At 33.5% G+C, this 25602-nt stretch overlaps 4 protein-coding genes across 4 annotated transcripts in view; 2 read left to right on the top strand and 2 right to left on the bottom strand.

The window, feature by feature from the left end:
• LOC130646361 (tyrosine-protein kinase CSK-like) overlaps positions 1-25602 on the top strand; it is a 110721-nt gene that overhangs the window by 17252 nt on the left and 67867 nt on the right. The window lies entirely within an intron of this gene.
• Positions 9497-12401, bottom strand: LOC130646377 (uncharacterized). The gene is made up of 3 exons (XM_057452516.1): positions 11859-12401; positions 10459-11202; positions 9497-9934 (listed from the first exon to the last, which is right to left on the bottom strand). Exons 1-3 carry the CDS (start codon positions 11969-11971, stop codon positions 9505-9507), a joined length of 1287 nt encoding a protein of 428 aa, XP_057308499.1. The 5' UTR covers positions 11972-12401; the 3' UTR covers positions 9497-9504.
• LOC130613216 (uncharacterized) lies at positions 14918-16198 on the bottom strand. Its single transcript, XM_057434587.1, has one exon. It carries the CDS (start codon positions 16196-16198, stop codon positions 14918-14920), a length of 1281 nt encoding a protein of 426 aa, XP_057290570.1.
• LOC130646524 (cytochrome b-c1 complex subunit 7-like) lies at positions 16318-23631 on the top strand. The gene is made up of 3 exons (XM_057452528.1): positions 16318-16548; positions 22032-22201; positions 23469-23631. The coding sequence occupies exons 1-3, from the start codon at positions 16377-16379 to the stop codon at positions 23544-23546; spliced, it is 420 nt and encodes a 139-aa protein (XP_057308511.1). The 5' UTR covers positions 16318-16376; the 3' UTR covers positions 23547-23631.

The raw sequence follows: 25602 nt of genomic DNA, 5'->3' as shown, positions 1-25602 counted from the left end.
GGGTTGAGGTGTGTTTGTATCATATCACATGTACGTATATTTCATCTTCATTATCCTGATCTTTCCATATTCTTATTGTTTTTCTTATTATTGTGTTTTATTTTGCTGTCCATGGCTGGTGTGATCATTTGATTCACCTAGTCATGCTGATGAAGCCAGGTGCGGATCCAGGGTTAGTCAGATAAGTCGCGTGACTAAGTGTAAATTTGACGAAAAATGTTAGCCAAGCGAAGATGTCGACGATCCAGGCGTTGCAAACGGAGGGCGTTAAAAATTGTAATTTTTTTACGGCGAAAAGCCATGGTTCACAGCCCTCTCCAATTCGCCTATAGCGATGTTGACGTCAAAGTTGTGACGTCGCTACCATATAGACTGAGAGGGTTGCAAATTATAGCTTACAGATTTTGACTGATTCATTTTGACTAATCAGTCACTCAGTCAGTCAAAAATCAAATAGCTATGGCCCGCAACCCTCCCCATCTCACCTAAGGGGCCTGTGACGTCAAAATCGTGACGTAATTTTCACACTCTATGCGTAGTCCAACAATATGTGGCCCGCAGCCGGCGAAGGAAATTTAGGTTCCGTACTGCGTGGTTACTGATAACCTGTTAGGCTATAGTTTTAACTCCCATCCGTCAGGATTAGTCAAAGACTCACGCCTTTTGGCTTGGATTCTTTCCGTACTATTATTGATTATGGCTGCAGCAGATATGTTGGCGCGGGTGCTTACTGATTTAAAGTGTGATAATTTTGAATCTGTTCGTAAAATGCAAAAAGAACTTTTAGAACGTGTTTATTCTCGAGCATTTTTGTTGTCTGGGGATATTTATCCCTTGGTTGGTAAAAGTCTTCATCGGAATTCAGGTCCAGATATATACCATCCATCTGAGAGGCGAGGTGTGAAGATAAAGGAATTATTGCTTTAAGGTGAGAAGTATGTTTTTTACTCTCCAACACACCTTGCATTTATTTAAAGGTTTTCAGTATATCTGCTACGAAAAGCTAGTTGGGGAGAGCTTTATACAAAAGACTATTAAAACCAAATACAAAAAGATTTAATTAGCTAATAGCTAGGGCTAATACACCTTTACGATAATTCGGAAAAAATAACACTCCATCGCAGCTTATTTTGCAATCAGAGGAGGTAAACATTACACTTTTATAAGAGTTTATTAAGGAGAAAACACGTTTTTTCGTGATAACTTTTCTTGCTACGTTTTGTTTTTAATGAAAAGTACACATAAGTTGTATCTTATTATTATTAACGTTTCCTGAAAATTTGAAAGAAATTGATACGACGGAAGTTAAAAAACTGGAGAAAACTTTTTCCGATATTGTAAAACGATGGAGAGCCATAGGAACGCATGTACAATTGAATTATCATAAAGGTGTATTGTTTTTGTAATATGAGCTTTGAACAGAATTTTCAGCATTGCGGAGGAATTCTTTCTCAATTAATATTTGTGTTGTTATTAGAAGCAAGAACTTGACATCTGGATAAGTAAGGTTGGTGATGAAAATAAACAACTCTTCGAATGACTATTAAGAAACAAAGTTTGTTGAGTAAAAGGTCATGGTAAAATATATTATTTTTAGATCCAATCCATCAGGAGACTGTCTATACAGCTCAGCATCGTTGGTATAGGCATAGGTGATAATTCTCTTGTTGATGTTTTGAGAATCTTGACATCCATAGAACTTTTCTTGCATCCTTCCTTTTATTCCAATCATCCTTGTTTTCAATTTGCTTTTAAAAACCAAAAGGCAAATATTTTTATATCTGAGAAAAGTTTATTCAGATTTTCCCTTTCCCATATTGTTTGTGATATGACTCTTTCTCCTGAGGAGGCAGTTAAAGCAGAAGCAATCAACAACTGTACCCACGAGACATGGTTTCCTTTTCTATCAATACTTGCCTTGTCAACAGTAATAAAGAGAAAAATTAACACATTTTACCCACAATTCGGTTTGTTACAGTTTGTTACAACTTTCTTTACACAGTGTATATTGCCACACCCATCTATTTTACCTGATGAAGATCAGTTAAAAATTTTATTTTGTTATGAAGATATTGTTAAGTCTGGTGTAGACTTCAAGCCAAATCATTACGTTCCCCTTTTTCCAGGTTGCAACTTTCTTAACTGAAAGTTGCATTTTCCTATTTCAGCATGCAAAGAGCAGTAAAAAGCCCTTCTTAATTCTTCTTTTAAAGTTCAAACGAAACTTGAGTTTAGCCCTATGAATAAACAAATATATCTGAACAAATACATGGGTTGAGGTGTGTTTGTATCATATCACATGTACGTATATTTCATCTTCATTATCCTGATCTTTCCATATTCTTATTGTTTTTCTTATTATTGTGTTTTATTTTGCTGTCCATGGCTGGTGTGATCATTTGATTCACCTAGTCATGCTGATGAAGCCTGATATTGGCAGAAACAGCAGGAGTTTATAAATAATGAAATATATTCACAATTGTCTCACTTTATTATAGTTAATCCCTGTTAATTTTAGTGCTTTTATCTATCTAAAATAAGACGTGTAAGACGGAGATTTGATTCTTATAAAAGATGTTCTTAGCAGATTTTGTTATAGCTTAGCGTTTCTTTTGGTCAATTTTATTAATAACTAGATAAATCGGAAGACAATTTTTCGGCGATTTTTGTACCCGCAAAGCTTAAAATTTAGCCCCCAGCTGCTAAATTCAAGACTCAGTCTTGACTAAGTCTTGAAAAAGTCTGGATCCGCCCCTGCCTTTTAGGTAAATTTTTTCTCCGCAAAGCATGTATCCACTTTTTGCGCGTATCTTCATTTGACGGCAATTTAAAAAACTGAACTTTCTCGGGATTATTAGCCGTATGATTAGTACAACCTACAGCAGCACACCACGCCATTTTAAGAAATATCGAAAAAAAGTTTTTGAGCATAAATGTTTTTAAAATATATCGACGGGGGTTAAATTGTATAAAATAAATCTAAATTATTAATAGGTTTATGAACAAACTTCGCGTGCGGTGTGTGTGAAGAGGAAGGCTTCTGTATTTTCTATAAAATTGCTTACGTCACAGTAAATTGATTATGCTATATCGCACTTGATCGTGTTTTCATCAAAAACTATCATGGCGGTCGAAGAAGGCCACTCTCGTGGCGAAGGTTAAACTTTAAAGAACAATATTGTGCGTAAGAATTACTTTTTAAGATATATTAATGCTGAATTATTGTTTCGTGCTATATGAAGTTTTTATATGCAAATATTTATAAAACATGCTATATTCCCTTTAACTTCTCCGTGCGCACGTGTTGTAAACTTTACTACTGGGATGGTTTCTATCTCCTTTTAAAATGCTTTTACTTGCGCACGTGTTAATGTAGTCGAAATGCATTGTGGTATACTATGGCAAGTCTCGGGCAAGCGACAAATCGATTTTAAAAACTTAAAATAAAAGCGTTTTTAAAAACAAAAAAAAAAGGTAAAAAAATGGATTAAAAGTAAAATGAATTAATGAATTTTAAAAAAAAAATAACAAAATATTATTGAAAGTAAAATGAATTGAAATTAAAAAAAACAAAGAAAAAATGAATTAAAAGTAAAATGAATTAAAATAAAAAACAAAAAGCATAAATTAAATAATTTTAAAAATAAATAAATGAATTAAAAACGCCATTAAACAGGGTTTTTTCGTGTGGCAGTTCTCAGGCACCATACATTAGTAACCATTTTGTGTTTTTACGAACAACAATTTTAAAATTGTTTTGTGAAGTTATCCTCTCAGGGGCGGATCTAGGGTTAGGCAGCCTAGGCAATTGCCTAAGCCTAATTTTGTGGCCGTAGAAAAAACATTCTATAGATAGAATAACCCATAAAAAAACAGAATTATTTTTGTTAATTCATTTTTGGCATCCCGCTCATTTCGACATCATGACGACGCAGCGTTTTATCGATTTTTTTATCATTGATATTTTACTCAAAAGCAAACCCGGGGCGATCTTAGGCAAAAATGTCGATTCGCCTAAAACGTCCGCGGGTTTTAAAGTTCCGAATGAATGAAAATCACAGGTGGAAGAAAAAACGCCTAAAACGTCCGCGGGGTTTTAAAAGTGATAAACCACCAGATGTTCTTACAAAACGTGTGATTTAAAAAATCTCTTTCTTATCAAAACAAAAGGTTTTAACTTGACCTCGATCAAATGGATTGTTTGTTTATTAAAGCCCAATGCTAAACGAGATAACTGAGGCAATTTATGTCAACACTGTCTTGGTGGTCAAAAAATGTTTGCAGGTGTATTAGTTGAAATTTTGTTAATTTTTTGTTTATTGTCTTAAGGTCACAGGCTTTGTGTAGCCGTTTATGCAACTGTGTATCTTTGTGTCCTGAAAAAATACCAAGATGGTCACTCTCTGAATACAAAATTTAAGAATTACGATATCATCCCTTTTTGTCAACCTTATTTCTTGGAATTCTAAATAAATTTTTTTACCAAATACTATAGAGGTTTAAAATGTGGCACAAATAAGCAGGAGCATTCCAAGGAAAGTTTAAGTTCAACTTTCCCCACAAAGTCAAATTAGTATCTAATTCTGAAACCACAAATGTGTAAAATATGAGTTATAAATACTTCCAAAACTACCCTCACTTGATAAAAAATAAACGAGGTAAGGCACCAATAAGGTCAACTCAACTACTATTTTAAAACCACGTGGTCATCAGTAAGTCTTGCTAATGTTTTTTTCACAGATGATGTTTAAAAAATAAGGTACACTCAATAACACAGGATATATACCAGCAACATCCCCGATTTTGGTAAACAGTTTGAAATTTCACGTTTGTTTGGCACAAGTCAGCCAGTAAACTAGCTAGCTACTCATATTATATTCAAAGCTAGCTAGCTAATACCTAGCTCATTTTACACCAAGAATAATCTGCACTACTTCGCTGCAAACGAAAATTTTGCTCATAACTAATCTCGTTTTCATGTTATTCGGTATTTTGGTATATATACTCCGCGGAACGAAAATGTCTTGAATATACATCAGATAATGACGTAAAAACCTTTGTAGATACGCTCCTTCAACATAATCTTATTCCAACAATAACCAAACCTACGAGAGTGAATTTGACTTCTGGTACCATAATTGATAACATTAATCACAAATAATTTTCATAACAACGAATATCAAACTGGAGTGATTGAAACTGATGTATCTGATCATTTCCCGACCTTCTTACTATCTGATGAGTCTCTCCCTGACAAGTTATCTGCCCCGACAATTTTTAAACGAGAGATCAATGAATGTTCCATAGAAAAGTTTCGACAATCTCTTTTAGAAGCAAACTGGGAGCTGGTAAGTGAAACTAAAAATATAAATGGCGCGTACGATGTTTTTTTGCGCATGTTTATTAATCTTTATGAGAAATCATTTCCTAAAAAAAAGTAAGTATAAAGACAAGCACTTTAGAAAACCCATGGTTTATTAAGGTCTCATTAAATCATCTAAAAAGAAGCAGCGGCTATATGAAGCGTTTTTGAAAAAGAGAACTTACACCAATGAAAACAAATACAAGAACTATAAAAATATTTTTGAAGAACTTAAAAAGCGAGCAAAAAAGAATTATTATGCAGATCAAATAGCGAAATCAATAGGGAATACTAAGAAAACCTGGAGCGTTATTAAAAAAATAATTGGCAAAACCAAAGACAACATTGAGAAATTCCCCAAAACAACTTATAATTGAAAATGAACATACATTCCAAAAAGATAAAACTGCTAACAAATTCAACGAGTTTTTTATCAATGTTGGACCAAAACTAGCTGCTAAAATTCCATCTTCCACAAAACACGCAGCTCTTACTTAGATACTTACAATACTCTAATGAGTGAATCTGAACTTACCATAAAAGAATTGCGAAGTGCTTTTTCATCATTATAACCAAACAAAGGTCCAGGGATTGACGATATTAGTGTAAATATTGTAAAAAGATGTTATGATATTATTGAACCATCTCTATTCTATATCTTTAGTCTTTCCTTAAAGTATGGACAGTTTCCAGACCAATTAAAAAATGCTAGGGTGACACCAATATTTAAATCAGGAGAAAACTCCGATGTTACTAATTGTAGACCTATTTCCGTATTGCCATGGTTCTCGAAAGTTCTTGAAAGAATAATGTATAACCGTCTCTACGACCATGGTTTCCAAAAGCACCATTCGACGGACCATGCAGTCATAGAATTGGTAAGTGAATTATCGGAATCCTTTAATAAAAGGTTGTTTGCACTAGGGATATTCATTGATCTCTCAAAAGCTTTTTGATACGTAAATCATAATATTCTTTTATCCAAGCTAAAATCTTACGGTGTGTAAAACAACAATTTGAAATGGTTTACAAATTACTTGACTAACCGAAAACAATGCATAGCATACGACGATAAATTGACTCTCTTTCAACTAACAAAGTGTGGTGTTCCACAAGGATCCATTCTTGGTCCCTTCATTTTTTTAATCTACATAAACGACTTACACAATTCCTCTAAAATGTTGAGATTTATTCCATTTGCTGACGATACTAATCTTTTTTACTCCCATACTAAAATTGTCGATTTATTTAAAACAGCTAACCAAGAACTTGCGCATATAAACGAATGGGTTAAAGCAAATAAGCTCTCACTTAAGTAAAACTAAATATGTGTTATCCTATAACCGCTACAAAACTGATAATATTCCACTCAAACTACCATCTCTTAAAATTAATAACGTAAACATAAAGAGAGAAGAAACAATAAAATTTCTGGCGTACTTTTAACATGGAATAAACATATACGAACCCTTGAAAATAAAATCTGTAAAAACTTAGGGATACTTAAATTTCCATTGCTTAAAGAACCTATATTTTTCTTTTATACACAGCTACTTAACGTATTGTAATATCTCCTGGGCAAGTAACAATGTAGATAAATTAAAAAAGTTGTATAATAAACAAAAACATGCTTGTCGCATGATTTTTGGTTTAGACAGATATGCACCAACACAACACTTATTTCTTCAAATTGGGGCTTTGAACATTTATCAATTAAATATGCATCAAGTTTTACTTTTCATGTACAAGATGAAACAAAACATAACACCAAAATTGTTCACTAACCAATTTAGTTCAATACAACATAAATATGATATTAGATTTTCAAAAAATAATTATCAAGTGCCAAAGATTTTATTAAAATCTTGCACGTTTTCAATTAGACATAGGGGACCATACCTATGGAATAAATTTTTATCTGATGATATTAAAACAAACTCAACTCTTAATATTTTCAAGAAAAATGTAAAAACAAAATTATTAACGACTTATAGACATTTGTAAATATTTTTAGATGCACACTCTCACATAGACCTTAAATTCAACTAATTTTTTTATGGAATATATATAGTTAAAATATTGCTTTATTATATTAAGTATTATCTTAACTCTCTCTTTCTTTTTGCTTAACAACGGGACTTAGTGATAAGGCAATTTGTGCCTTCTTTTTGCTCCGGCCATTTTTGTATATATTACAAGATATTTTAACCTGCACAATTTATATAACAGCGAAATATACCTATATATCCTAAATAAAATGAAATCTTCGAGAATACTAACAGCTTTCGAGACTTCTTCTGTCGTTGGTTTAGTAATCTTGCTCTCATCCTGGTCTTCGTTGTCTGCGTCAGATTGTTTGGGCTATGAAGACCGAAAACAACCTAATATGCTTTCAAGAGACGAAAAATATTGTTCGACTTAAGGACATTTTCGAGTTATGGAGATTCGAGTAGTAGATTATGAGAGTTAATTAAGAGATTTTCACGGTGCCTACGAATTCGTTCGAGTTAAGGAGCGGTTCGAGTTAAAGGGTTTCGAGTTTTGAAGTCCACTGTAGTTTGTTTTTACGCAAAACAATCGTTTCTTCTTTGCTTTCGCGATCAGGAATAGTCAACAAACATATAATCCACGTAGAAAAACGCCTTGTTCTTCTCATTATAAATTTGTTTTTGTTAATTTATTTAAATAGGCGGAAAAATTCAAAATTATTTTTATTGAAAGAGACAGCGCAATCTTAAATTGTCTGTAACTTTGACCATGTACATATAAAAAACATAGAAACTTCATCGGGGGAACAGTAAAACTTAATAGACCTATTTCCATATCGTTTAAATTTAGATCTCCGGCAATGTAATTGTGCTTATTTAAGTGATCTAGTTTAGTAAGGTGTGATTTAAAGTGTCGTTTAAATTCTTTGAAGATTCCAGTAGGTTTTCTATACATAACAGTTACAATTATATTTCTAGTGTTTTTGTTTATAAAGTTCAACGGTTAATGATTCACAGTCGTCAGTATTTATAATCAAGTTACTTCTTAATTTATAATTAATAGAGTTGTGTATAAAGAGACATGTACCACCACCAGTCCTATTTCCTGAACGTGGTTGATGATGTTAAAATTTGAATTCGTTACCATGTGTTCCTTCAGCCAGGATTCTGTTACAAAAATGATAATACTATTGCAAGTAGCATGATAGTAATGAGAAAAGACAGCTTCTTCCTTGAAGTCATCCGTAGTTGCATTCTGACTGTAATGATCTTCCGTGTATGTGTTTGAAAAACACAAAAAAATATGGAATTAGTATGTAGGTGTTGCAATATTCTTTTAATATTTTTACGTGTATTTACCAAAAAAATAATAGAAGAATATTAAAAGAATATTTAAAAAGTGAATATTCTTCGTGAATACCCTTCTGTGTATATCGGTCATTACTCGAACCGCTCCATAACTCGAACGATCTCTGTTTCCCCGTGAGAGTTCGAGCTATGGAGAGTCCACCGTAATATTATATGGCATATGAATAATTTATGCAAGGTTAAAATAAGAGATCAATTTGCACATTTTCCGCACTTTGTGAGTATAGTGTGTATAAAAGTAATTGTTTCAAACCACCTTAAAAACGTCGAATTGAGTGAGTCGAAATCAAACTATTGCGCTATCGCGATTAAAAAAGTATTTATATTTACTCGGTATAAATTGAAATAGTTGAAAATTATTTCTTTCGTGAATTTTGTTTGATGTTAGCATAGACCGCTGAAGCTGGATATGCTTATTTTTTGCTGATCTAAAAGCGTAAGAGAATGTCAGTGACTGTTAAAATTCGATTATTATTGTTACAGGTGGCTTTTACGAGAAAGCGGCGTTACTTCTTGTTTTCTTTCCGTAAAATCTTGCTCAAAAAGTCGATAAGGCTCAGTATAGTGTTAATATGTTCTTAAATTGTGCAAAATGACAGCCTAAGTTTCTGAGAAACTAGGTTTTAATAAAAACAGAAACACGTAGTTTTATTAATACCTCAGTGCCTATAAGTAGATCTTTTCAGCTGGCGTCTTCAAAATTCTTTTTCATTGTTGAGTGGATTTTTCCACAGCCTTAATCGGCTAGTTTGATAATAATTAAAAATCCGACATCAGATTCTAAACTTATAAATATATTTTTCTTAATTGAGAAGGAGCTACAATATTATTACACTTCGGACATAATTTTTTTGCACCGAGAGTTCGCATCCAGCATTCACTGCAACAAACATGCCAGCAACCGGTCGAAACCACAGGATCAGTATATGGATTCATGCAGATTGAACACTTTGAAACCTCAATATCAAGTCGCTCTTCCATCTGGATGATTTTATGCTTTAGTGAATCGATAAATTTTTTACTATCCCCTGCGCTTTTTTCTTCCAGCATTTTGATACTTTCCTCACTAGCCTGTTGCAACGCGTCGTTCGAATGGCTAGTTGAGTTGGAATATTGATTACCACAACTGGGTCCCTCCGTAACCGGTGCACGCAAGACACGTGTTTTTTTGCCAGCAGAATTCGATGTGCACGGTATCACGTCAGTTTCAGCAAACCTATATTTCACGAAATTGTTAAGAAAACTATGCATTCCAAGTAATCATGAAAATGAAACAATACGAAATGCGCTCATTTTAACTAGCCGAAATAAACTAGTTTTTATTTACTGAGTTTCATAAAAGCAGTGTTTACAAATTTGAATTCACTTAGAGGGTTGAATCAGTCCTGGCCGAAAAATAGTTACATGAAAATTGTGCATTTTTTAATAATTTTTTTTACAAAAAGTTTATAAAGAGTTTTTTAATGAAGGTTAGATCTCGACAAACCGAGCCAGGTCGTAAAGGATAAATGTTATAAATTGACAGTTCCAGTAGGAATCCATTGTAGAACTTCCTGTCGAAACAGGTGCGTGCTATTTACACGATCCTTTTTTACAACACGTAAGGGATCGTGTAATTATTTTAACTTTTAGCCTGTTTTTACACAAATCTTAACCTTGAACGTTGGTTGCTTATAAATCAAAAACCCACACAAAAAGGATACAAACAAAAAGAAGTATAACATTAACAGAGAAGGATACTGCTGTTCACCAAACCAATCACCACCGTCAACATCCAACTCTTCATCTCCATCTTCCATTTCCATGCGCATCAACCGTCCCTCTCGACGCAAAAGATCTGAATCAACAAGAGATGACGTACGTATCCAAGTTTGACCAGCCCAAGAAAACTCCTCCACAGTTTCCTCCTCCTCTTCATCACTGCTGCTGTACAAATTATACTCATAATCTCTCTTTGCAAAACATTTAGCTAAATGTTTAGTTGTCTTTTCATTAGACAATTCTAGAAATTCATTACAAACTGAACATGAAATCAAATTATACTGAGCTGATTCGTCTGTTTGAGAAGAACTCGAAGATGGTTTATTATGATTATTTTGCTTCGAAAGGAGAAACATATTGGCATATCTATTGAATTTTCGTTTTTTGATATCCTTTAAATCTGTAACACGGGTTTCAAGGTCTGTAATTTCATTAGAATGGGAAGATTCTTCTTCTTGTTCAGCATTAGAACTTCGTAATTTCATTCTGTAAAACTTTCTTTTTGACTCCATGTTTTCGAATGGCTTTCGCATACGTTTTATTTCCATCAAATAATGTGATTTTAATGCCTTATCTCCTCTAACAGAAATAGTACATACAGGACAAGTAATGTGCATAATAGTGTTTTTTCTTTGACTATGGTCTCTCAAATTGCACCTTTCTACTCTACAATCTGCTTTTCTTTTTTTGGCTCTTTCACAAGCCATGTAACAATAGTGTAAGCTATAAATATAATAATAATAATTATGATAAATGACATCAAGCAAATATATGTGAAACAAAAAAGAGGGTGGTAAGTTTCATACGGAGCTCAAAACATTTTTTTATGCTAGTACAGTTTTTTATAAACAATTGAAATTCCAAAATGAGACTTACGATGCTTGTGAAAAGTATTTTTTCAGGTCAAAAACATGGTTAGGTTATGCTAAATGCCAAAAAGATTTATTGGAACACTAGTCGATAAACTCCGTGGAAAAATCCCCTAAGGCAGAAAAACAATTGAAAAATAGGTTGCTTTAGATTTTTTGCTGACGTCAGCACTGCTTATACAAAAAGAAAATTTGTGAAATTTAGTCATTTGTTATCTTTAATTGGTAGAGGTTGAAACACTGATCAAAATAATGTATAGTATCGTATGTTTTTGACAAATGCCTAAGGAGATATAAGGGCTTAAAAAATTTGCTGACGTTAGCAAAGTCCTTACCAAAAGTTCCAAAAAAAATTTCTTTACAAATTCGTACACCCATTCGTACACTTGTATAGATCTTGAAATGCTGATCAAGAAAATGTATAGGAACATGAACTTTTGACAAACGGTTGCAGAGATATTAGAGCTGTATAACAAATCTTTGCACTCTGCTTTTGCAATGATAACTTACTTCTGATTTTCATAATTTTGATGATAACACCAGTTGAATCTGTTTCTACTTTTTAGAAAATGAATGAAAAATGTAGAGTTATTCAACCACCTGTTTGAATAATAACTGTGCATGCTCGTATCAGTTTACAGTCACAAAATGTGCGGGAAGTGTAAATATTTTGCATAGGAATCCACTTTTTATGTGTAAAATACATTGGTATCCTGACCAGGTCTGTAGTGCCTCAAAAGAAGTTTTCGCAGTCTGTATTTGGTAACAAGAAATGTTTGCATACTTGGCTTTGTTTGCTCATCCAACATATGCAATGAATTAGGACCAATTTAGTTAGTAAAATGATAACCAATTTAGTAAAATAATTAGCAACAGATATTTGTGACATCCACCTTTAGCATGCCTTAACTAGGTGGTATAATACAGACCAGATATATATCCTTAGAAAAGAAACTTGTTCTTCTGCTGTATCACTAGGGTTAGATGGTTTCATTATAATAAATATGATTGGACTGATATTAACAGATTTTAAACAGATTTTAAAAACATCCGAAAAAAAAAAAAAAAATAACTTAGCTAAGGCAACAGTCCAATAAAGATAAAACAAACAAGGTGGAACAAGTTAGCTACTTATTGAAATTATTATCGACATTAGATTTGGTAGCTAGCTAGAATGTCCCACACAAAGTCAGGCCTTATAACACTGTTCCGTACGATGTCATTCACTGTACGAAGTTGGGCTTTTTTGCCGTGGCGCTGAGAGTGACCATCCTCGTACAAAACTGACCATATTCGTATATCTTCTTTTCTTTTATTTCATTTTCAAAAAGAATACATTTGTTTTACAATCTAGATGCCTATTTAAAAAAATACTAATGAGGCGAGCAGGTTAGACTCCTGTCTGGATCTCATCAACCTCGTCTCCAGGACCAGTTAGGCTTTTTATATTTGTACAAGGCCGACCAAATATACATTTTATGCAAATAGTTTGATGAATATGAATATGCTCTTTTAATAGACATATATTTGTTATACTTTGTTTTATATTAACAGAGAATAAAAAATGGTACTAGTGCTCGTAAATATAAATTTGATCTCTTTGATTCAAATAAGGTTATATCAGGTATGATATTGTTATTGATTTTTTTATTAACCTTTCCATGGTTTTTATGGTAGTGACCTTTGAATTCTATGCTATATTAAATTTTCGTGCAAAAAACCTGTAAATCACCCTTGTCTCCAGTGCCTTTGCGTGGCTCGTACGAAACTGTTTTTGTAAGCATGGTTTTGTTCATAGTTGAGTGAGAACGGGGAAGAATGCAAAAACTTTCAATATATTATTTTTCTAACCTTTTAAGTTATTTCGATAGGAAAAGGTAGATAAATTTCGAATCCTTTTCGAGTGCTTTTTCGAACGCACATTTTTAAATTTACATTAAAACTTTTAACGCGTGTTTTTATGTTCAGCGCAATATGGAGACTGAAAAGAGGTACATGGAAGAAAAACTTTAGGAATGATTGCAAGTTGAAAGGACTAAACGGAATTCCGTAATAATACCCGAACAGACTTATAAAACAATGATGGATTTTTTATGTGGAAGAATAGACAACGTTCCACGTGCTATGAAACGAAAACTGCGAAGAAAAAAATTCCAAGTTGTACAAATTGTATTGTTAAAAAAAATTAGTGCATGTATGAAAATTACACTGCAGATTGAAAAAAAGAGGAAATTTCTTAAGCGTTTTTTTGGCAAGAAATAAAGACATTATTTACGATAAAAAAAAGAGAAACTTTTTATCATAAGTAAAGGAAAACCACTGTATTACAAAAAATGCCTTTTGGTCCGTCAGCTTTTTGCGCAATGAATCCAAAGTAGGCCCAGTCAAAGAGGGCGATTTTCAACCTCGTTCCCAGGGCATTTTGTAATAACGGCTCAGGGGACTCAAGACCCTGGGGACGAGGTTGGACGATTTTATCACGATCGGGAAAATAGTACTTTGAAGGGTAATTTTAAGAAAAACAGCGTTATTTTAAACAATAGCCTTAGCTTAAAACTAAAAAAGGACAAAATCTTGTGAAATTAGTAACCTTTATCCGCAACGCTTTAGAGTCCATTAAAGATGTTCCTTTTTTTATAAGTCTCGACTGACTTTAAGCATAGTTAAGTTGTTTTACATGATTTTTTTTAAAGAAACCACTCGAAGGCACCGAAAAATCCTGGCTAGCCAAAAAAACTAGTACCTAGGTATATTGTTACATTGGATAGTTTCGATTCCTGTCCCAAAAGACGGTAAAATTCGACAATATTAAAATGCCCTACTTTGGGTGGTTTATAGTCCAATCAAAATTGAGCCGAAAGATTAGCCTTACCTTTGGTATCTATGTATCTATTTTTTTGACATGTTTTTGATAAAATAGTTGTCTTTTTAAAAATATTACCATTATCTATTCAGTCATTGTCACTGAATAATATAAATATTATCATGTCATGAACAAGCGAGTTTATTCTAGGCTACGTTTCGGCAGCTACAGCTGTCATCGACGTGCAATGATCGTAATCATCTTTGGCTATTTATTATTTAAAGAGATAATTAGAGGATCGAAATTAGCAAATCAGATCACAACAATTAAAGTAATTAACTTTTTCACGGACCCTGATGGAAGCAATAGATGGAGTAAAATGTTTCCTTTTTCTAAAAGTTCGCTTTTTGTTAGGTTTGTCCCGAGCCATTTTTTGCACTTTTTCCTAAATGTTCGCTCTCCGATGTGCGGGTAACCATATTTCTGGAAGTTGATAGGAAATACTATTGATATGAGTATTTCTGTCTATACTATTTATGGTTTCTTTTACTTTTCTTGCTGTTCAACCAGACTCTCGGTCTATGATCTTTTTATTGTCCCAGTCTATAACATGATCATTCTTTCTATGGTCCGCAATCTCATTTTTGTCTGTATCTGCGTTGCGTACGGCTTGTGCTCTTGCACACGTTGTTTAAATATTTGTTTTGTTTCACCGACATAAACAGCATCACAGTCTTTACACGGGATTTTGTAGACAATATTACATTTATTCTCTAGACTTGTCTTTCGGATGCGACAGTATACTACGTAGCGTGTTTTTAAATTGAAACACTGGCTTTATTCTATGATCTTTCAATACCCGACGAAGTATGTTACTTGTCCCTGGTATATATGGCATACACACAGAGGCTACTGGTTCATTTTCCGCATCTTCCCCGTCACTGCTCTTATCAGTCCTGTTCCCGATTTTCCTCTCAACCTTTTTAATAGTCTGTCTCGAGTACCCATTTGCAAGTAAGGCGTTGTTTATAGGAGATAACTCTATCTTTCGGTCATTCTCTCCTTTGACTACATTGACTGCTCTGTCCAGTAATGAGAACACTACACTTTCTTTGCAAGACATTTGGTGATTAGATGTGTAGTTAAGATATTTATCAGTATGAGTTGGTTTGCGGTATACTGACACTGATAAGTCACCACCGTTGCGAGAAACTAGAGTGTCTAAGAAAGGAGGCGTACCGTTCTTCTCGTGTTCAATTGTAAATTGAATCTTCGGGTGCAAATTATTGATATGTTTATAAAATGCGTCTAGATATGCTCTTTTTGTTATTAAAAAGACGTCATCCACAAATCTTTTCCAAACTTTTGCAGCGTGATCTGCAGTTGTTAAAGCTGTAGTCTCATGAGCCTGCATATATATTTCAGCTACCACAGAGGATGTTGGGCCACCCATAGCCACACCGTCAGTTTGCGTAAAGAAGTTACCGTCAAATAAATACCATGTTTTTGTAAGTACAATTTGGACCAAGGACATCAGTTTGTCAATAGGGATGCACGTTTTGTTCTCATACTCATCATCATTTAGCAGTAATTCCATGATGATATATAATGTGTCCTTTATCGGTACATTTGTGTATAGTGAAGTAACGTCAAATGATACCATACACTCGTCGTCCTCGATCCGTATGTTTCTGATAAATTTCGAAAACTCTTTCGAATTTTTACAGTGATCACCCTTTGTGTAATTGCTAAGAATGGAAGCTAGGTATTTCGATAAATTATGCAAAGGCGATCCTGTACACGACACGATTGGGCGTATAGGAATTCCAGGTTTATGTATTTTAGGAAGACCGTAGAATCGAGGCGGTGAAGTGTCTGAAGGTCTAAGTTTGTAATACAACCTATCATCAATAATGTCGTCTTTATTTAAACGTATCAAGATATTCCTTGCGTCACGCTTGATAGTTTCTGTTGGATCTCGTTTGAGGCGTGCGTATGGACCGTTGTTGTCTATTAAAAGTTTAAATATGGTTAAATATGTGTTCATAAGAGTGATTTTTTCATTAAATTAAGTTCAGGCATAAAATAGTAAAGCTGGAAGTAGTTTAATAAAGTTGTTTGAAGACGTAAGAATGCTGTTTTAACTGATATTTTACTTTGCACAGTTTTACCCTATTTAGGGTATGATTAAAAATGCCTGACCTCGGACAGCTGCCCTACTTTGGATGGAACAGTCTCGTGTAGCCGGTACACAAAATAGTACATTGCCCGAAATTTCGGACAAAAAATCCCAGAAAATGGCTGCGACAGGCAAAGCAGGTAGTTTGTCAACCTGGCAAAAATTTTACTCGGCTTTTCGTGTATGGTATGTAAATGCAGCAGGTTATCGCCAAATGGGTAACTTAGTTTTTTAATTATTTTTTCTTGGTCGCTACTAGTTAAGTATACTTATAGCTAGCTGGCTAGCACTTTGAGAAAACAAGAGCCACACTGTCAATAGTTTCCAGGAGTGAAAAAAGTAGTTGTATAGTGTTTAGAGCTCCTATTAAAGTACATATATTTCTGCACAACTAGATAATAGCCTTAAAATTTAAAAATAAAGGTAAAGCTTTGCCTCCAATTTAGAAAAAAGTAATCGAAAATCAACTTTACCTATTGTACTAATTACGAAAATAATATTATTTTATACTTGTTTTGATTTGTGCAGGCGTTTTTTTGGTGAGTTCAGCGTTTTGAAAAATAATTAAGTATTTGCCGAAAAACACAGGAAGACCCTGATCAATGCCCAAAAAAGGTAATGTTTAACTCGATAGTTTGCCAGCTTTAGTTGATAGTTGGCCCAACTTTCTATGTGGTAGTGAAGTTCTTAAAAGAACTGTTTTTGATGTTTTTTGATACATACAACATATACTTGATAAATTATGTAAACTTTGTTTTTACTCACTTTTTTTTTCAACCGCCTTCTTCCAACTATCTGCATGTCATGCCATGGTAAAAGAAATTGCATTTCTGGAATGCTCCCAGAGATTTCGGGATAGTGGGGGTGGTTTCGAAGGACAACTGGTAATCTAATTCGAAAAGTCACCCAAATTGGCCCTGATATATGCAGGTGTTTGCGGCTTATCTGCACCCTCTTATTTGTGTGTAAAATATTGTTAAAGTTGAAAAATATTAGCTAGAGATTCGTCTCAATCGCCATCTTGTTTGTATATAAATGTATATAAAAATGTATAAGTAATTAAGTATAATATGTAAGTATAATATATAAATAATATAATATATAAATAAATTCCTTTGCAGAAGGACTTCTGACGTTAACTCCCAGGTGATAATTTAACTGACTTAGTTACAGCCCATGATTTTATACATACAAAGGGTTTTTTTGTTTTGTGTCTTAATATTTGTAATACTGACGATGAGCCTTTTTGAATATTGGAAGTTTGAACCTAAAGCAGGTACTTCAGAAGAGCAATAACTTTCTTTGCTACTTCCCTGGCAGAATATTCCACAGCAAGCAATGCCCACATAGACAGGGTTCTTGTTGTTTTTTAGTTTGACTCAGCAGGCATTTTTGTTTCAGAAAGTCAGTAAAGAGCCTCCCTTGTCGCTGGGCCATCGGCAGCGTTAATCATCACAACCACGTAAGTAAACACAAACTAAAACACCTGCTGGTCAAAGTTGTAGAATTGGTTAGGCTCTCCCCCTAGCACTTGGATTTACGCAAATTTGTCCCAGGATGTGGAGGATAAAACGTGTATGTGACATGAAAAACAAGTAAAAAGAAAATAATATAATAAGGAAAGCCAGAAGAAGCAACAATCCTTCCATCCTTGATATCAAAAGAGCTGTACATGCTTAAGGTAAAAATTCATGCAAACATGCTAGGTTCCGGCAGACCATAAGGCAAGCAGAAAATAGCGTGCAGAGCAGAATAGAAGTTCGTTAATTCCTGCATAATACCAATATAAAGCGTAAATATAACTATAAATATATTCATTCTTCTTTTTTTCAAGGTTTGTTTTGAGGCAACATGTTTAAGGGGCTCTCTTTGCATTCCGGGATATGTCTCAAACTCCAAAAAAATGACCAAAAGTAGCGGCTTTTATTAAGGAGGCATGTTGTAAATACAAGAAAGTGTGGATTTATACTTCATTCATTATTTCAAATTTTACTTTACAAATTTTATATTACTAATTCTCAGCATTCTCAGTATAAACAGGATAAGATGAACTTTCGTTAAGGTAAGAGGTAAGCTAAAAATGTCAGAAAATTTGATCTTCTTTTGAAATGCCAGGAAAATGTCAGGATGTTTAAACCTTTCACTAAGTCCCATAATGCATATGCTTTTCAATGCCAGTTTTTATCATCAAATTGTATTTGCTTCATCCTTCATCCTTTTTTTATGTCTATTGTTTTTCTTCTTCCTTAAACAGTCAGTTAGTTCATCAGTTGTAACTATATATAGGAAAAAGTAGGGAAGAAAAATTTAATATGTTTTTTGTTAAAAAATGTCAGGAAAATTCAGGTCAACTTTTAATGTAGCCACGCTGGTCAGGGATTACTGCAAATAGTGCTATGAAATCTGAGTCCTAAATATATGTGGGTCGGCAAAAAACTCAAAATTCTAAAGAAATTATGTCTAACTATCCAGCAATTATTTTATGCCATTACACTGATATAATGGTAACTCGCTCGCCTCGTTAAATCAGAGTTTTCATGTATACCATTTTAAACTAGTTCTCAGGATTCCAGAATTTTATAGCAAATCATGATAATAAATATGGGAACTGGCTGTGGGGAGACAACAAGCATTGAATATTTTTTATCGCTCTAGTTCTTCTTTCAGCTCTGAATGTCTAAATTTTATTCTAAAAATAGCGTCCCTTAGGTGAATTTAACACCATATTTTTGTGCATCAAACTATCTCTTTAGCTGGGCAATTTATATGCTTTTTCAAAATTATAGCACTGCCATATTTAATTTTCCAGTAAGTGCTTTCTTTGTCTATGTTCATTTTGTTTTTATTTCTGATTGAATTTATTGCCGCCCCATAAGGGGTGGCTCTTAGTCCACCAGGCGTGAATAAAAAACATTTTTTGGCTGAGCGAAATCTTGCGTTTCGTGCTGTGCTACTTGATTTCGTGTAAACAAACTACTAAAAAAAATTAATTGTGAAGCTGTACTGAAAGGCCAGGTGTGTGACATCAAACTGTCATGGCGGCAACCATAGATTTGAGTGAGTATCACTGTGTAACTGACAATGCGATGATGACAGTGATCTGGAAGAATCTTTTAATGATGACAAATTTATACATTCTTGCATTACATAGCTGTGAAAAACACTTAGTTGATAATGTTGATAGCTAGCTAGATCAATTTTTATGCTGGAATCATCTTTTGAACACTGTTAAAAAAGCCTACACCCTGGAGGTAGCTAGCTATATGTCTATGTAATGTAAGTAGCTGCACTAATTTAATTGTTTTTCTTTAAGTGAAGTTCTATAAAGTCCTGTAAAGTAGTCCCCAGAATTTCAGCTGTACAAAAAGAATGTGTAAGTTCGGATTTGGGAAAGAGAGAGCATTCCCACTTTTCCACACGTCCAATTAACGTTCGGCTATACTTCAGAAAATGTACACAAAAAAATTTGATAAAATATAAACTGCAACACAGTTACGCACTTACTCACTGAGTCCACTTGGAAATTCTCATTCTTTGTGTGTAGCTAGCATTGCGTATTTGCGTTTGCAGCTTTTATATGATGTTTGGAGATTTTGTTCTTTTAAAAGTGAGTATCTGCATTTGTAGCTTTTATATGATAACCAAGATTTTTCTGTACAAATTCTAAAGCTGCTCCTGGCGTTGTTCACGAAACCACCCACCCACCATGAAAAATGTCCATTTAGCTTGCAGCAACAAAGGTTTATAGGGTTGTTTACAAAAAGTAATGTAGCTAGCATGTTCAAAGAAAAAGGAGGCAGAGAGGTAGTCTAAAAGCGTATCAAAGTGTACAAGGGGAAAGGCTTTTCGAAGGGCTTACATATCTATGGTTTGAAATATTATTGCAGTCATTTTCTGTATCTTTAGTGCAAAAAAATGCCTGGTTATTTCAACTTTAATACCTTAGACCTGCCGTAGTTACCAATATTGTCCTTTTTTCAAGTAACATGGTATAATTAATAATCATTAAGTGGATTTTTCGGGCAGGGGTGAACGCAAAGAATTCAATGGAGTATAAGATTGACGATTTATAGTACGTACACATTTTTAAATAGACCCATTATAGTATTTGTTGACAAATGATTTTTGTCTGTTTTACCCGCATGTGACTGGTTAATCCTTGAACTATAACTGCATTTTTGGATTGCTTATTTGATCAATTTTATATTTTCTTAGAGTCAAAAGAGGACAAATTTAATGGAGATCCTAACTGGAATAATAAAAGACGTACTTGTAAATGATTAAAGAAAAAGTCCTTCTCATACGTTACAACCATTAAACCACAAGGTTTTTTGGCTTGAAGTTGCAAAAAACTTGCCACCATTAACATGAACTGATGCATATATCAATAGATTTTGTTTTTGCAGATTTAGTAGTTTGTTTAGCAGATTTTATAGATTATGCCTTTAATTTTTTTACCTATAAATTTGATTTAAAAATATTAAAGCTGCAGGTCTACTATTATGGTAACCGTTGGCCTGATTTTTTTTATATTTTTATGTTGTATCATATATACTTTTACATTTTTTATGCGTGTGCCTGTTATTTTGTCCTAAAATCTTTTTTTTTTTGATTGGATTTTTTAATTAAATATTTATAAAATTTTATTTTAAATGCTTAACAAACTGGATTTTAAACATTTTGAAAGTATCAATTGTGCATACAAAACAGTATAAATATAATCCAATTTATAGTGAGGTAGAATGTAGCAAGAAATTCAGCCATATTTCACTGTATATAATACTGTGCAAAATAATTCTTTAAAAAACTTAACTGGAAATATTTTGCTATTCTTTCCGGATTTTAATAGTTATAGACTGTTTTCTGCTCTTGAAAAAATCCACTAGAAACAAAATCGAATGTGCATGTAACTTGCAGATTTAAACCTAGCATAGAAGCTTGCGGAGGTAGGATGTGCACACGTGATAAGATAAAACGCACTGCGTATCTTTTCATTGTGCACTTCGCGTGTTGGTGCTACCTCGACCCCAGGGTTTATAAAAAGAGAACCAGCCCTGGGGTCAAGGTTGGTGTTGGGGCTAATCATCGCTTTGGAAAAAAGGCGTGCATATGTATCAGCTTTAAAAGAACAACTGTCGTATCATGGTAAACAAGGGTGGCAAGTAGTTGCAACTATACACTAGTATTTAAGTTGGTACATGCATTTATTACTTACGTTTTTAGCATTAAGAACTATTGTAATTTATGGATGCTTGAAATATATGTCGATTAACAATAAAAATAATAATAAATTAAAATAAAAGTCGATTAACAATAAATATAATAATAAATTTTATTTTTGTAACCAACTGGTTTTAAATAATAAGTTCCAGCACAATGCCAAGGCATTAAACTAAGGACCATCTACATCTACATCTAAATGGTACCAGTTTCAAAAGTTGTGTCAACGATGACCTCATCGAAATAAGTTTAAACCCAAATATCTCTAACCATCAAAAACACATGATTTTCGTAACAAGTGGTTTAAGCTCTATACAATGGAAGGATATATATGTATAGAAGTTTTTAAGGACATTTTTGTATCAGGTCATTGCTGACGTTTTCAAAATTTAAACGACAGATCTTCTCCATTATTTCACTGCCTAAATGGATTTTTCCCAGGCTTATTGACTAGTTTAATAATATTATTATAAATCTTCAGGTTTAAGAGCTGATGATCTTCACATGGAAGAAAACCAAGATGTAAGTAAGGCTATCAGTCGCTTACCAGAAGAAGTGCAGTATCAGAGAATTTTCCGTATTAAACGTGCATTAGATTTATCGATGAAACATCAAATTCTGCCAAAGGAAGATTGGACCGACCCAAAGGAGGTTTGCATGCACCTTTCCCTTTTTTATCAATAGTAATTAAACTTCTTTTCTAAAAAGCAACTATTTTTTAACCTTACATTTCCCACAATTATTGTCGCTAGGATATCTAAACGAGAAACAGAAACAACAACACACAGGCTAAATAAATAAATGTTCAAATGAAAGTAACTGATATATTGATTAAATTTTAAATAATCTTTCTAAACAGAATTCAACAGTTTTACGTTTGCTACCTGAGCCTTGTTAAACATAAGCAGGAAAGTTTATGATTATTTCATGTAAAAGGGTTTAGCAAAGTTTCAATGTCGTGCTATCCAGCGTTTAATGTAATCTTCTGGTTTTTGACTAAAATGTCTTGCGTAGTTATCGATAAAACAACAAAAATAATGCTGACTATTTTTTTTAATTTCGCCACTTTTCCACTAATGTCAACAAACATTCTTTTATTTCTCTAAGACTCGTATTTTCAAATATACATTTTATTTAAAAGCCAGTTTTTTTGTGGCGTGTGGATAATCACTTAGATAATATACCTTCCATGTTCTAAAACAATCAATGTTTCACAGTATGAATTATATAAAAAAGGGCAGGATTATTTACCCCTCCTTAATGTTGGTTTTAAGCCTACAGTACATTTTTTGGGTTACCGTTTTACAAAAAGGGCATAATAAGCAGCATACTATGAAGCTGCTACATAGCTCCTACATGTTCTGCATAGAAAGAAGGAAACAAAATTTCATATAAAGCATTAAAATCGAGAAAAAGTAAAATTGTGTCGAGATCGTGCGCAAGCGAATTGAGAATTAAAAGACGGACGCACAGGAAAAAAATGTGGGAGCACTATAAACAAAAATTAAGTTGATTACTAATAATGCAGATTTCTTTATGTGTATAAATGAAGGTGGACTTTTTAAATGTGATAGTTGATTTTCTATAAGAACTTCAATCTTGAACAAAAATATTGACACAAAAGCATTTTGTTCCTCATTTTTCAAATATGGAATATACTTGTAAGTAAGTAAGAAGTAAGTAAAATATATTTTCAGGGCTTATCCATTTACAATAAAATGGCTCTTTATCCCAATAAAAATTAACAATACTGTAGCACATTTTAAGAATTTAGAATTTACCAAATAACTTAAAAATTCTAAGTCCACTCTGAATATTGAGAAGTTTGTTGTGGCGAACTTTGAAATTAGCTGCCTTGTTTAGATTGTAGATGCAAACTGTATTATCAACTTATTGACTCTAATATTTCTTTTTCCAGGACGTATTTTATTTGAGTCCTCTGATCGAACAAGCGAAAGCTGAACGAATAGAGCGCGAACAGTGGGATCGAATATAAAGATGGCGGGATCGAATATAAAGATGGCGGGAATATGTTAGAATTTGTATATTGTTACTAGGAGAAATAAATGTTTGCAAGTCTTCTTGTGTGTTTTGACTGAAACAGTTTTAGGGAAGATTTCCCGATGCTGAGCAGAGAGTAAATATTGTAATATATATTATGAATCACATTCTCAAGGTAGGCACTCGACAATTCCGCACATAAAATGTTTTCAAAAGACTATTTTTGGCTATTTCTTGAAATGGCTAAGCGGCATCACTCAGCAGTAAGTAGGTGCAAAAGTTTTACTTTTACAGGGGTGCAGCCCAAAAAACCAACGTCGATAACGCGCTAGCTCCATTCTCTGCCATGTCGCTTTATGGAACAAAAATTAGACGTCCTGATGGGAGCACCGTCTGATGTAAACATTGACAAGTTCGTAGTGTTTATAACTTCATAGAAACAACTTTCTCAGCTATGATTATGGTAATTTATTTCCAGGATTGGATTTGTTTGTAGATTCATCTTTCTTACACATAAACAGTTTGTGTTTTGCACTTCGCCCTAAACATTCTTCAGCTACTTAAGAAAAAACGCCCTAAAAATTGTTTAGCAATTGTTTACCTGGGTAAATTCATTAGGCAAATGGTTTATTTTCAAATTAGTTATTTCATTTATAACTCTTATTTATCACTTTTTGCGAATGTTTCAATTTGGCATTTTTTATGTCGAGTGTGGCGTAGAAGTTTGAAGCATAGCTAAGTCAGGCGACAGTGGAAATTCATTGTGACCCTATCACGAAATAGAGTTATTATTAGTTTTTTAAAGTTTTTTACCGTGGTTTCTTCACGACTTACGGCTAGTATTGAATTTTTATAAGTTCTATTCGGAACTTTCAGCTGATATAATGGGTCTAAGATGTGCTGAGCCTAACTCAGTAAAAATTCGGCACGGAACAACTTAAAAAGCGGGCCTAAAAAGATAAGTATTGCTTTCAAAAGAGCTTTTTGTAAAAAAAAGGTTAAGAAATCATTGTAAAATTATAAAATATGTTTCTATAAATATAAAAGTATGTAGTGGAGAACTTTATGTGGAATTACAACATGTACCAAAAAGAAAACATAAGAAACTTCATGACAAATGAAAAGGAAGCCACAATGCTGGATTCTTGCGTATAAACATTTAACCAAAAACTTTCTGTTTATTTTGATGCAAGTGCAAAGAAAAAGGAAAATTTTTCCTGGATAACGTTTCTACATTTTGACTAGCGCTATACAGAACTGTACTAACATAAAAAACACAAACAAGAAAATTTACACATTGTCGTTTTAAAACTCTTATAGCGTCAGCGGAAATAGCGTCTTTTCAAATCTTATCTAAAAGATAAACTCTCTTATTTCGCATTGATAAATTCATTTAAAACAACACAGGCTATCTGTCAGCTGTATGGATTGGCTAGCTATATTACGTGCCATTTTATCCACATTCCACCATTACTATATGCTCGCAGTTTGAAGAAGACAACAACACCAGCCTTCCGTTTCAGCTGTAACATGATAAAGAATTTTAAATCTAGCGAATTTAGTGAGTCCTTAAAACGCCTCAAACATCCCCGCGGGGACCGAAAGAGTAAGCCTAACATATCTCATTTCACTCCTTTTGGGATTTAAAAATAGAAAGTTGGCGCAGGGACCCGAAACACAGGGGTGCACATATCGGTTCTCAGTGGGGAACTGACTATAATTAACGCCCTAGATGTTTATTTAATTTTTGAAATTCAGGGCGTTGATAAGAAGAAGGGCGTTAAAAACTTAACTTCGTAATTCCAAAATATATTTATCCTTGATATCAATCAACAATTACAAACTCGTCGTCCGCATTCGCCTTTTCAACATCAGACAGAGTCAGTTTGGGAAAAACGGATCCTTTGTGTGAAGATTGCTTCCATATAACAGACGGTCTTTCACGGAGATCCCCTTCCATATATTGAGCGAATGATGATCCGTAAAAATTTGATGATCCGTAAAATTTTTTATAATTTTAATTAAATAGCTCGAAAAAAGCTATATTCTCG

Source organism: Hydractinia symbiolongicarpus, chromosome 1, assembly GCF_029227915.1.
Source record: "Hydractinia symbiolongicarpus strain clone_291-10 chromosome 1, HSymV2.1, whole genome shotgun sequence".
Lineage (NCBI taxonomy): Eukaryota > Metazoa > Cnidaria > Hydrozoa > Anthoathecata > Hydractiniidae > Hydractinia > Hydractinia symbiolongicarpus.
The sequence above is the reverse complement of the archived record's forward strand: the minus strand, read 5'-3'. Positions and strand labels throughout refer to the sequence as shown.

Bases quoted from the DNA above. Each gene is read 5' to 3' on its own strand.
- LOC130646377 (XM_057452516.1), bottom strand. From the start codon at position 11,971: ATGCACAGTTATTATTCAAACAGGTGGTTGAATAACTCTACATTTTTC. The intron at 11,203-11,858 runs GTAAGTTATCAT...TTATATTTATAG, and splicing joins CAAAATTATGAAAATCAGAA to CTTACACTATTGTTACATGG. The intron at 9,935-10,458 runs GTATCCTTCTCT...CGTGAAATATAG, and splicing joins GATTGGTTTGGTGAACAGCA to GTTTGCTGAAACTGACGTGA.
- LOC130613216 (XM_057434587.1), bottom strand. From the start codon at position 16,198: ATGAACACATATTTAACCATATTTAAACTTTTAATAGACAACAACGGT.
- LOC130646524 (XM_057452528.1), top strand. From the start codon at position 16,377: ATGGAACAGTCTCGTGTAGCCGGTACACAAAATAGTACATTGCCCGAA. The intron at 16,549-22,031 runs GTAACTTAGTTT...ATAAATCTTCAG, and splicing joins AGCAGGTTATCGCCAAATGG to GTTTAAGAGCTGATGATCTT. The intron at 22,202-23,468 runs GTTTGCATGCAC...TTCTTTTTCCAG, and splicing joins ATTGGACCGACCCAAAGGAG to GACGTATTTTATTTGAGTCC.